Consider the following 12,359-nt stretch of genomic DNA (forward strand, 5'->3'; position numbering starts at 1 on the left):
CCATCACAATTCCTTTAATCTCATTCTTTGGCTTTTCTCCCTCCTTGCGTGTTAGCCTCACCCCTTGGGCATTTACTCTTCACATAACTTTTGATTGGATGAGTTGTATCCTTCCACTGCTTGATGTGAGGGGAGTATTTTATTTTTGTTCATTACTCCACAGAAGCATATACTTTTTTTTTCGAATGTCCTGCCCTCTTCCACTTTTTATGCCATTATTAATTATTATTATTAGTCAGAGTGGCACACTTCTGTTGTGCTGTTTGCTTAGTCGCATTTAAGCAATATCCCGCACAGTTATGTTTTTTTTAATACACCATAATGGCCGACCACCATATTCGAAAGTTTAATTGAGTAGGGGGAGAATGGAGGGTGAGGAGGTGAGTAAGCATTGGCAAAGTCAATTGCTTTCACATGCTAAACTTATTGGGTTTGTCAGTGCTTTACTATTTAGTGGTGGACAGAAGGGTATTGGGAAGGGTTTTTGGGGAGGCCCTATTTTCTCTGGGTCTCTCAAAGATTCTAGCCCACTCCCTTGGGCAGTCTAAAGAAAACCTAAAAATTGTCCACAGGTATGCATCAATAAAGGAGGCATTCCACCTTGTAGTTTCAAGAAACATCACAGAGAACTCAAGCTTTGGTCTAAAATATCACTGTGAACTACTTGGTGGAAAATAACTCCATTGATGATAGCTCATGAAGTACAATTCTATATATTCAGTGCTTAATCTGTCAAAAACTAAATGTTGGCCCACACTTTCTCAGAAGCCCCATGGTTGTAATACTGAATGTAGTGGTTTAAGAATACCAACACTGTATGATCTTGGCTTCACCTCATGCCTCTTTCTCCCAGTGACAAAACTACCTGCCCAGGTTCTTTTTTCAACCTTGCTTTCTCTCTTTATCACTGTTTTTCCCTATTTCTCTTTATTTCCGGCTTCGCTGCCTTTCCCTCTCGTGTTCTGAATTAAAGTCTGATTATTAAAACTACATTTTGGGACCCCAAAGAGGGGTGCCGGTGGGCCCCGCCTTCAACCACAGGCTCAAATTAAGCACTTCATACATTCTGCAGGTAGAGGGCCGGTCTTGTCAGAAGGACACAGATTATTTAAAAGGGTATTGGCACAACCACGTGTTATAAACAAAACACCACGACCATAGATACAAAAGAGATAGTAAGTAATTTCAGTTTTGAGGCCTTCTACCTCCTGTGGTGCAGTCTTAGGCCTCTTACTTACACTTGGTTACAAGACACCGTGGTTATTGTACCCCTTGGTAGGGTGGAAGGTGGTGGGAGCTAGCCTATAGAGCATAACACAGCTCAGCAGCCAACATTTCTTCAACATTTACTGGCTGGAACCTGTGACAAGCTACAACACATATACATTGAATGCTTGGTCGTCATGATGCAGTAGTGAAGTCATGACGAGGGAAGCCATGTGGGCTGGGAAAAAATATGTTTTGTGAAGTAGCTTACCTTGCGCAGAGGCCATCCCAAAGAGCCCTGAAAAAGAAGGAAAATGGACAATAATTACAACTTTACATTGATGACGGCAGAATAGGTTTTCACATGGTACTCGTGGCTTCCGAGCAGCGGTTATAACAGATGTAAGGGCCACTAAACAATACTCAAGCATCTGTGGATGGATGAAACTCAGAGTAGAATCTATGAACCTCTTGATACGCACAAGCACGTGTACACTTGTCATCTATGTGTGTATTTATGTATGCCTTCTTGTTGTGTGTCCGTGTGCCCTTTGGGTTGGAGTATGTGCTAGGTCAAGTGAAGAGTGATTGGTCATATGATGTCTTTCCGGTCATAGATTATCATCCTTGGCACGTGGAAAGGAAGACTTACCCTGGTAAATGAGGCTGACAAAAGGACATGCACGGCTGAACCTGATGACTACTGCTCCGCTTTATATCAACGTCTACCTCAGAATGACTTGCAAACATTCCAGTTATTGCAAAATGAGGCAGCCCGTTCTTTGCCTGCTTTAAAGAAAAGTGCCTAGATGTCTCCAATTTTGGTCCTCCACTGGCTTCCAGTGAGGAAACTTATGTTCAAGTGTCTATAGGCTTTTTACGAACAGGGACCTTCTATGCGAGAAAAATAATCTGCTACATTCCATGTGATCCCTCTACTCTAGTTTTTCTGCTCTGGGCTTTACTCATGTTAAGGAGGAACTACCTTTTCTGCTAGAGACCATGCAGGAGAATCTGAACTTCATGAAAGTCTTAAAAACTCATAATGACTGACTCTAAACTCTGGTTAAGGACCTACTTAGGGCCACAACACTTCTTGGGGTAATCGTTGCACTTAACAAAAACTAACAACATAATACATAGGATGCAGGCAAATCCAATAGTTTTTGCCTGCACAAGAGCTGTTGGCTTTGCCAATGTCTTTTATTCATGTTCTACAGCAGTACTGAGTAGAGTGAGTGGCATGAGGTAAAGTGGTGTGGAGTGTAGTAGAGTGGCTAGAGTGTGGTACACTAGAGAGGAGCAGTGTAGAGTGAAGTGACAGAGTACAGTGGAGTGGAATAGACTGGCATAGAGTTTAGTGCAGTGGCATAGAGTGGATTGGCATAGATTAGAGCAGAGTAGGTTGGAGTGGGTACACTAGAGGGGCATAGAATGCAATGGTGTGGAGTGGCATGGTGCAGAGTGGCATAGATTACAGTGGTGTGGAGTGCAGTGGCATGGAGTGGACTATTGCAGAGTAGAGTGGCGTACTGTGCAGTGGGGTACATTGATGTGACAGGGTGCAGTGGCATAAAGTAGTGCATAGTAGAGTGGCAGAGAGTGCAGTGGTGTAAAATGCAATAGAGTGAACTGTAATGGCATACAGTGGCATAGACTCCTGCGGAGTGCAGCGGCATAGAGTGCAGAACCATAGAGTGGCACAGTAGAGTGGCGCAGAGTAGAGTTGAATGGAATAGAGTGCAGTGGAATACATTACACAAAGTGGAGTGGAGTGCTTTAGACTGGTGCAGAGTAGAGTGGCCTATAGAGATTTTGAGAAGAGTGGCGTAGAGTACAGGGGCAAAGAGTGTGTACAATGCAGTGTCAGAGTGGTATACAGTGCAGCGGCAGAGAGCAGTGCAAAGTGGAGTGGCAGTGGCAGACTGTATAGTACAATAGGGTGAAGTGCAATAGCACAGTGTAGTGGCATATAGTAGTGCAGAGTAGAGGGGCAGAGAATGCAGTGGTGTAGAGTGCAACAGACAACCGTAATGGCAGAGTACAATGGCATAGACTGCAGTGGAACAGAGTGGTGAAGAGTAGAGTAGTGCAGAATAGAGTGGTCTGGCATAGAGTGTGGTGCATAGACTAGACTTCTGCAGAGTGCAGTCGTGTAGACTGGTGCAGAGTAGATTAGAGTGGTGTATAGTGATTTTGAGTAGAGTGGCATAAAGTACAGTGTCAGAGAGTGGTGCACAGTGCAGTGGCATACTTTGGTATACAATGCAGAGACAGGGTGCAGTGGCGGAAAGTAAAGTGTCAGAGTAGTGGAGTGGCATAGAGTCCAGTGGTGTAGAGTAGAATGCAATAGGGTGATGTGCAATGGCATAGACTACTGCAGAGTGCAGGGGCACTGAGTGCGGTGGGGTAGAGTGGACTGAGAAATAGGGTAGTGGAGTAGAGTAGAATGTATTAATGCAGAGTAGCATAAAGTGCAGTGGCATAGATTGGCACAGAATAGAGTGACACTGGGATAGAGTGCGTGCAGTAGTGTAGAGTTGCACAGAGTAGAGTGCAGTAGTGAAGAGTGCAAGTTAGGGGGTGGTAGGGAAAAGAAGCAACATGGAAGGAGGACATATGGGATGGAATAGAAGCTATGTAGACGGGGACCTGGGAGACGTACATTACACACAAGCACTCACATGGAGTGCTTCAACAGAAAAAAAAAAAGTAGTTTCAAAACTGGGAGCAGTGGATGGACACAAGTAGTTGGCCTCTGCTTCAGGGGAGGGCCAAACAGAAGAAAAAGGGAAATGATGCCCGCATTCCATAGCAAAGCGGGGACAACGGAAATAAGAGCGACACTGAAACTATCAAATGGTAAACTATGGCAGGCTGTAAGCCAACTATACGTGAACAACATGTCTTGCAGAAACAGCACATGCGCTATCTAGATAAAACCTAAAACAGTATCTATTTTCCTTTAACGTGGCTTTTCAATTTTTAGCTCTGTTTTTGTAGCTGTAAAGTGACAAGCAGGAGATATTTATGGCAATATGTTTATTTGTTGCAATCCTTACGTAATTATAGAGAAGTTATAATCTTTCTGCATGTTTCAACATATTCCCAGTGACTGCACCTTTTTTTTCTTTCATAAAATAGACTTGTATGAAACTGATTCTAATATCTTCTTACAACAAATATCTAACCACTTTTTTTGATGCCTTCAATTTTGCAGTAGAGATTGTATTTTTTATTCTTCATGTTTGCAAACATGCTCGCTCTTTCACATGAATGCGCCATGTACCAACATTTTTAGTGGTTTTGGAAAAGGTGATGGTGTGACCGTGTATTATAAGGGATAAAGTACCCCCTGCCATACCTAATGAGGATATTGCAAGTCACCTTGGAGTTCCACACCATTATAAAAGAAATCTGCCTTCAGGGTCTATGGTCTATGTTCATGGAATTCCTCAGTGACTAGCAATATCGCTATAATGTACGCATGGCATACTTTATTCCATATATAAATATAAAACAAAGGTTGTTGGACTGCGCAGAAATTGGCAGGGCAACCACTGTCCATACGTAGTAAACAAGAGCTCACGAAGAGAATTGGAAGAAAAGGACTATAAAATTAGTGTGTTTACTACACATTAAAACCTCAAATTTAAGGACAGGTTACTACCAGGGAATTGAGCCATACCATGATTACTGAGACCCCCAAAATTGAATTTACCCTGGCAGAAACCAAGTCTGCGATCGCTTCACTGAAATGGGGAAAGGCCCCCGGCCTTGATAAAATACCAGGCGATTTATACAAGACAAACCCAGATATATGGGCCCCATATCTGAACCTCATTTCCAATGCGGTAACTGCAGGAGCACCTGTCCCGAGCTCCTGGATGGGAGCAGAGATAGTTCCCATCTTTAAGAAAGGCAACCCCTCTAACCCTGTCAACTACCGCCCAATCTCCTTACTTGACAACTTCCAAAAACTTTTTGCAAAGCAAATTCTGTCCCGTCTAGAAGAATGGATTCTGGACACCAAGGCCATTTCTGATCTGCAAGCAGGGTTTAGGCCAGCAGTTAGTACTATAGATAAGGTGCTAAGATTTTTAACAATAAAATGGAAGACTGTGGAAGTAGGAGGGGGCGTCTTGCTTTTGTATGTTTGCTGTATAAAAAAAACAAACGAAAAAAAGTGGTGGCTCATAAAACCTTTGGAATCACTTAGAGACAGAGGTTGTGTTCAGTAGAAATCCTGGGGATGGCTGGCTCGGTGCACCTTAGCGTGAGTCTGTAATCTGGATGCCCCACTTGTTTCAAACTTCGCCGGCTACAGCTACTCCTCTTTTAAAAGGAGCTTCTACCCTGAAGAACCTGGAGAAATCGTGATTACTGGTAAGTAATCGGGACATTATCAAAGTTCTATTAGTCCTTGCCTTTGTTATTTCTAGTGAGGTTAATTCAACCTCTGTACAGAACAAAATCCAGAAGCATGTTTAAAATGTAAGGCCTTCCGGTATTGTTAACCAATAAGAAACTTTGCCCTCCGTTCACCTACAATCCATAGTAAGTCAGTATGTGATTTGTCACTCAATAATATAAATGTATAATATAAAGCTCCTTTTATTGATCAAAAAGCAGACATATGTACAAAAACATTAAATGCATCAATAACATTTATCAATAAGAGGACGCATCCTTTCCCTATATTACTAATGCATAAACATTCTCACACACTCTAAAATCTGATTTCTGTAATGTATGGGATCCTCCCCAGTAGATGGTCCGTAGATTAAAGGTTAAAAAAATCTGTTGTCCTCTACCAACACATTTTGATGAGTTTTAATAGAGCTGTAGACTGTCTTCAGGACCTGGGCAAAATACGATCAAGTCAATTGAAGTCAAATACCCCTCCATGTACCTATTAAGGTTCCCAAGAGTTTTTATGTTGTGGAAATATAACGCCTGCCCACCTCCAAAAGCTGCACCAATCAAGGGGGAAGGTTGGTGGGTAGAAATTACTGACCAACGAATGAGTAGGATTAGAGAAAGGAGGATTACACTATAGTAATTGTGGCATCTGCTTCTCTTGTCATTGTTTATGAGGAATACCAAAGTAACAGCCCAGACCTTAGCGAACACCAGACAGAAAACACATCAAGCCACCCGCCGAGTGAATCCAATGTAAAGCAAAAAGCAAGGTTGAATAGAGTAGAGACATTAACTACAAAAGTTCAGAACATCAGCATTCAGCCCCTGAAGGTGAAGAGCTGAACAGAGACAATGGGAGAGAGCCAGAATCAAGTGACCTTTCGCAACCCAGCAAGAACTCACTCCTTGTGGACCACATCCAAAACCGCTTTGAATGTGGAACCCTAGCTAAAAAGGCCATCAGGCGGAATGAATCCATGAACCAGTGATAGAGCGGAACGTGGTAACAATTTACCTACGTTTGGACGCTCTTTAGGCCGATGAATCTTTTGACTAAGTGGGAACTCTCTGTACTATTAATTGATCACTCACCTTATATCGTTAATCAATAACGTACATAAGCAACACCTTGAACAACATAACACTTAACAATTAATCCAGAATACATTTCGGCGAACCCTGACCTTTCAGCCAGGAATGACCACACCAGTTTATTGCAAAATTAATGAGTTTATTTCCCTATATTAACAAAGCTAGCACAATATAGATGTGTCTCAACACCAAATGATAAACATAAATGAACATTAATAGCTGTCCATATCGTCGGAACAAGTGTAATCTATGTAGCATTTGAATCACAAGGCATTCGATAGTGGCAATGCAAAGCACTAATACGATAATCTGTAATGGGCTAATTGCGTACATTTAGTCCGCATAACAAGATCTCAAACTGCATCGTGCGACATATGGAATCCTCACCTAACCTCAAATTAGCATCGGCATGTGGGACTTCATGCAAAAACAATTTGGCAACATCAATTTAGAAAACTCCTAGCTAGGGTCCTTATCAAAATCAGCAGTTGGTTACCTAAAGGAAACACAATGCAATTTTACAATTTCCTTTCATAATTACCAATTCCAATCAGCAATCAATGAAGTCTTCGTCTCACAGGTATCGTTTCTCGATCAGCATAGGACGGGACAAAGGGGCAGGGGTGAACGGGGCAATTGCCTCACGGCGGCAAAGTAAGGCTACTACTTCATGCAAAGGGGCAAATCAAAGTTAAAGTCTCTAGGGCAAGAATCATTAAAGTCTCTTTCTCTCGATTAGAGAAAGTATCAAAGTCTCTCAAAATGGCGTCGCAGCAAAATGGGTCATACTAGCTACGAAGTCAAAATGGCGGGATGTCCGAAGATAGAGAGAGAGCTTCTCTCTCGTGCACCTGATTTTTATAGACAACAGTTCAAGTCCTGTAGGGTCTCCATTGGTGGGTTCATAGGTTAGCTTCAAATTGACCAATCAAAAACGTCAGTTCTCAAGCTTTTACTTGAGCATACATTATCCTTGGAGATGGGTACGCAAATTGCAACATTGTTTCTCCATTAGCTTACTCTCAGAGCCTCCATTGTCCGCACCTGCAAGCCGACCTTGAATTTAAGAGAAAATATGCCATGCTGGCACCAACTTTAAGATAAGCATGTGAGCAGTCTCTGTGGAAAAGTACAGCTTCAAGCAGAAATACACGTTTAATAGCACAGTGGAAAAATACGAACATTTAAACCGTGAGACCAGGCAACTAGGCCAAAGCCTCCGCTAAAGTAATGCTAAGCTAAGGCATTTCAAATAAGCAAATCGTAGCACACGTTTATGATTATGTCGGATTAGTGCAATTCTAATACACCACGTTATATAAAGCACGCATATAAATGATGGCAAACTACTCTGAGGGCACATTTTGTCCCCGTACAATCTTTATTAATTCGGTTAATGTCACACACGATTATGTCAGCACTACGTTTATGCGTTAATAAATCAAAACCTTCATTTTCTGCTTCATCAATCCCTCCTCTGATGACTACTTGTCATCACACAAATTTAGCCCACAAATTTTATCCCATTAAAATTCTGTCAGCTCCCTTTTCCTTTTAGTTCCCCTAGTTTGCGCTTTGTATTCTTCTGCCATTCTTTTCATTATTTTCTCCTCCTTTCTTCTTTTAATTCTTTCCATAATCATTATTATTCCCCTTTTTATTCCCCAAATTCCAAATATACAAATTATTACTATTAATATTCCTTCTATTATTTTCAATAATATTCCATTCCAAATTCCCCCAATCCAATGTCCCACTGAAGCAAGTCCCTTTCCAACCTTCTCCCACACTCCTGGTTCTTTCAGTTCTTTCAAATCTGCACTTTCTTTTGTTAGATTAGCAAGCATAGTTTTAATCTTCACACTATTATCAGGTATATAGGTGCAGCAGTGACGTGCACCAATCATTTTGCAAACGCCTCCATCCTTTGCTAAAAGAATGTCTAAAGCAAGCCTATTTTGAAGAGTCATAGCTCTTTCCGCTGCAAGTTCAGCATCCATCAGGATTATAGCACCTGAAAATTTTGTCAACATGTTATCCACTATAGTAGACAACTTTCTTATTTTGATGGAATTCAGCACAACCCCTAATGAAGGAATCATGGCTCCAAATATATCACCTACCACAGCAGCTGCGGTCTCTCTTTTCTGGATACGATGGGATCCAGGTGTCTTTTCAATCATCGATGTGTCATCCAGTTGATAAACCTTTGGAAACACTATACCCAGATAACATCTTCCCCACCATCCCTTTGGAAGACGATAATAGGCATTATGCCCACAAATGTAATACACCCCTGGAATGACAGGGTCAAGCCCGTCCATCATGAATGTCCATTTGGCCTTAAAAATAAACGTATGTTTGTATTCACTCGCTCCTACAAAAATATTGTCATAGTAAGATTCACCTCGATATATACAAAATTTCCCTACATGCCAAGCATCTAAAGCAATTTTCCCTTGTGTCTTTATAGCAGCAAAATCATAATTATCTACTGAAGTCCTCTTATGCAGTTCTTTTTCTAATTTCGCCTTCATTTGAGCCCTTCTATCATCTGTGCGATCTAAAAAGCTTATTTCTACAGCGGAGACTGAGCAAGTAAGGTTCTCCCTATGAGCATGAGCCGTTTCAAAAGGTTGCATTGGCTCGAAAAAATCCCTCATAATTTTGTAATCCCAATATTTTGCAGTCTCGCTTAGCTGCGCTATTATAGGAACATAAGCAAAGGTAACATCATAATTTGAGAAAAAATACTGTATATTAGATTGACCATAAAACCTAGACATTACTATACTACATGTAATCCCATATGTAAGAGGCATGTGGTGATAAGTCACCCCTTCCTTTACTGATGTCGGTATCTGGGTACACACATAACAATCTTTCGCATCCATAGTCTCAACATACTCTGTTAACAAGCGATAGAAAACGTTATACGAAAGCTCTTTCTTATCATGCAAGAGCCTCTCATCCATTGCTAGTCTTTTCAATGGTGTTAGTTCAGTGACAGTAACAGGAACAATAGTAGAAGCAGCAATAGTCCCCTTCTCACCCTTTCCATGCATTCCAAACACAATTGCCATTATTATTAGTACACATGTTAGTACCAAGCCTATACAAACGTATTTACAATACTTCTTTCTATTGTTTTGCATAGCGTACCCAGGCATGATCTGTATAGAATCAGAGAGCTAGAAGCACTTATAAATGAAACTACTTAGCAATTCAGTTACAAAGCTGAACGAGCACAATTTTCACACCGTCTTCTTCAAAAGGCCAGTCACTTATCGGTTAGAAGCATTTGTCTCAATTCGGTTTAGCAATGTCTCAACTGGTTGTTTGTCTCACGTTAGATTGCAGCAAGCAATGTCATTTACTACCTTTTCAATCAACAGAGTCTATGAAACTTTTCTTTTCTATTGGTATCTCTTCTTCTTCCTCGTTCTCGATGCTTAGAGATACAAACTCATCAGTCCAATCATCATTGACTGCATATGCCCATTCAGGACCGGAATACCTCCTGTTTGGTATCCTTTTCCTTTTCAATTTTGCTTCTCTTTTTGATTCTGCTTCGCTGGCACTCTCCTCCTTCGCCAAGTCCTTTTCTTCACTTGACGATTGTTCCACGACAGTCACTTCCTTTCTTTTCTCTTTCACCTTCGGCCTTCCTCCTTCGTTCAAACCTTCTTTACCCTTTTCTTTTATCGGTGAGATACTTAATCTTCTTTTTGCACCGTGTCCATTTGATGGACCTGCGTTCTTTTCTGTAGAGGTTGGAGCTTTTTCGTTCTGCTCTTCTTTGTCCCCACCTTCAGGGAAGTCAGTCACGTTTTCTTTTTCTTCTTCTGTATCATCTATTTCTGGGAAAGCCCCCTTTTGCTCAGGCTCTCCTGCTTTCTCACTTTCTTCGAGCCCTTCGTCACCGTTACTTTCTTCAGGCTCTGTATCACTTTCAGCTGCTTCAGGCTCCTTGTCACCTTCAGCTGCTTCAGGCTTTTTGCTACCCTCAGCTGCTTCAGGCTCTTTGTCACCTGCAGCTTCGTCGTCGCTGTCTGAACTTTCTCCTTGGTCTTCCCCAAGTGAGTCGGACTCTTCGTTCTCCAATAATATCTCCTTTTCTTCTGCTGTTGCTTGTCCGCTTTCAGTTCGCTTTTGTTTTGTCTCAGCACTCGGCACCGTTTTATCAGGCACTGGTAGTTTCAGCGCCTCAACTTCCTCATCTGTGGGACACAACACCTTCTTTGTATGACTGGCGTGAATCCAGTTGGGAACCCCCGCGCACTTCACAGCAGTAGTTGTTGTCAGGATCACTTGGAAAGGGCCTTTCCAACGGGGTTCCAGACACGACTTCCTCACGTGCTTCTTTATCACGACCCAGTCACCTGCTTTCAGGGCGTGTCCTGGACCTTGGATCGGTGGCAAGGTGGTCGCCTCCACCTGGTGAGAGAAAGAGCGAACCACGTCAGCCAGACCTTTGCAGTAGTCTAACACCATATCATCTGTAATATTCAAAAGCATGTTTGCGGGAACTGCAGGAAGTCTCATAGCCCTGCCCATGAGAATTTCGTGCGGAGACAATCCAGTTTTTCTATCCGGAGTGTTTCTCATTGACATTAGCACTAAGGGCAATGCGTCAGGCCATTTCAAATTTGTTGATGCACATATTTTTGCCATTCTCGACTTCAGCGTACCATTCATCTGCTCCACCAATCCTGATGCTTCAGGGCGATAGCTACAGTGCAGCTTTTGCTCAATGTTCAGTGCTTCGCAAAGTAACCTCATCACCTCGTTATTGAAGTGACTTCCCCTATCTGATTCTAAAGAGATCGGGAATCCGAACCGTGGTATTAACTCCCTCAATAATAGCTTGGCAACTGTAAGGCTGTCATTTCTACGTGTGGGGTATGCCTCAATCCAGTGACTAAAAATACACACAACCACCAACACATATCTTAAACCTCCATGCACAGGCATCTCAATGAAGTCCATCTGCATACGGCTAAAAGGACCGCTTGCCCTACCAATGTGACTCGCATTCACAACTGTCCCCTTTCCTGGGTTCATCTGCTGGCAAGTGACACATCGATGGCAAACTGCCTCTGCAGCTTGACGAAATCTGGGGTTAAACCAATCAGTTTTGAACAATCTCATCATGGCATCTCTCCCTAGGTGAGCTTGCCCATGATAGAACCGCGCAAGCTGTGATAAGAGACTATTTGGCAGAACAAGTTTTCCCTCATGTGAAACCCATAGCTCGTCTTGTCTCTTTAAACATTGTGATTTAATCCAGGAATCTCTTTCATCCTCCCTGACATCACTTTGTAGTGCTTTTAGTTCTTCTATTGTATCTACGACCTTCAAGGCAAATGCTTCGGCTGGTTCGAGTTCCGGTTCACTTATTGTATTCCAATCATCCCTTAACAATATACTGTTCAAGGCACAAAATCTTGCGACTTGATCTGCATAGGCATTTCCCAGAGACACATAGTCCTGTCCTTTCGTGTGAGCACTGCACTTTACCACTGCAACTTCAGCTGGCACTTGAATGGCATGTAACAACTCCCTTATTCTCTCCCCATTTTTCACTGGGGATCCTGAAGAAGTCAGGAAACCTCTCTGTGACCACAGTTGTCCAAAGT

At 42.2% G+C, this 12,359-nt stretch overlaps 1 protein-coding gene across 1 annotated transcript in view; it reads right to left on the reverse strand.

Moving 5' to 3' along the window:
• The window catches only part of LOC138304305 (serine protease 27-like), a 190,548-nt gene that overhangs the window by 126,806 nt on the left and 51,383 nt on the right, over window positions 1-12,359 (reverse strand). The window contains exon 2 of the mRNA XM_069244257.1: window positions 1,478-1,504. Coding sequence (XP_069100358.1) covers window positions 1,478-1,504 — 27 coding nt within the window. The remainder of the gene's footprint in view (window positions 1-1,477; window positions 1,505-12,359) is intronic.

This window comes from Pleurodeles waltl, chromosome 7, assembly GCF_031143425.1.
Source record: "Pleurodeles waltl isolate 20211129_DDA chromosome 7, aPleWal1.hap1.20221129, whole genome shotgun sequence".
NCBI lineage: Eukaryota > Metazoa > Chordata > Amphibia > Caudata > Salamandridae > Pleurodeles > Pleurodeles waltl.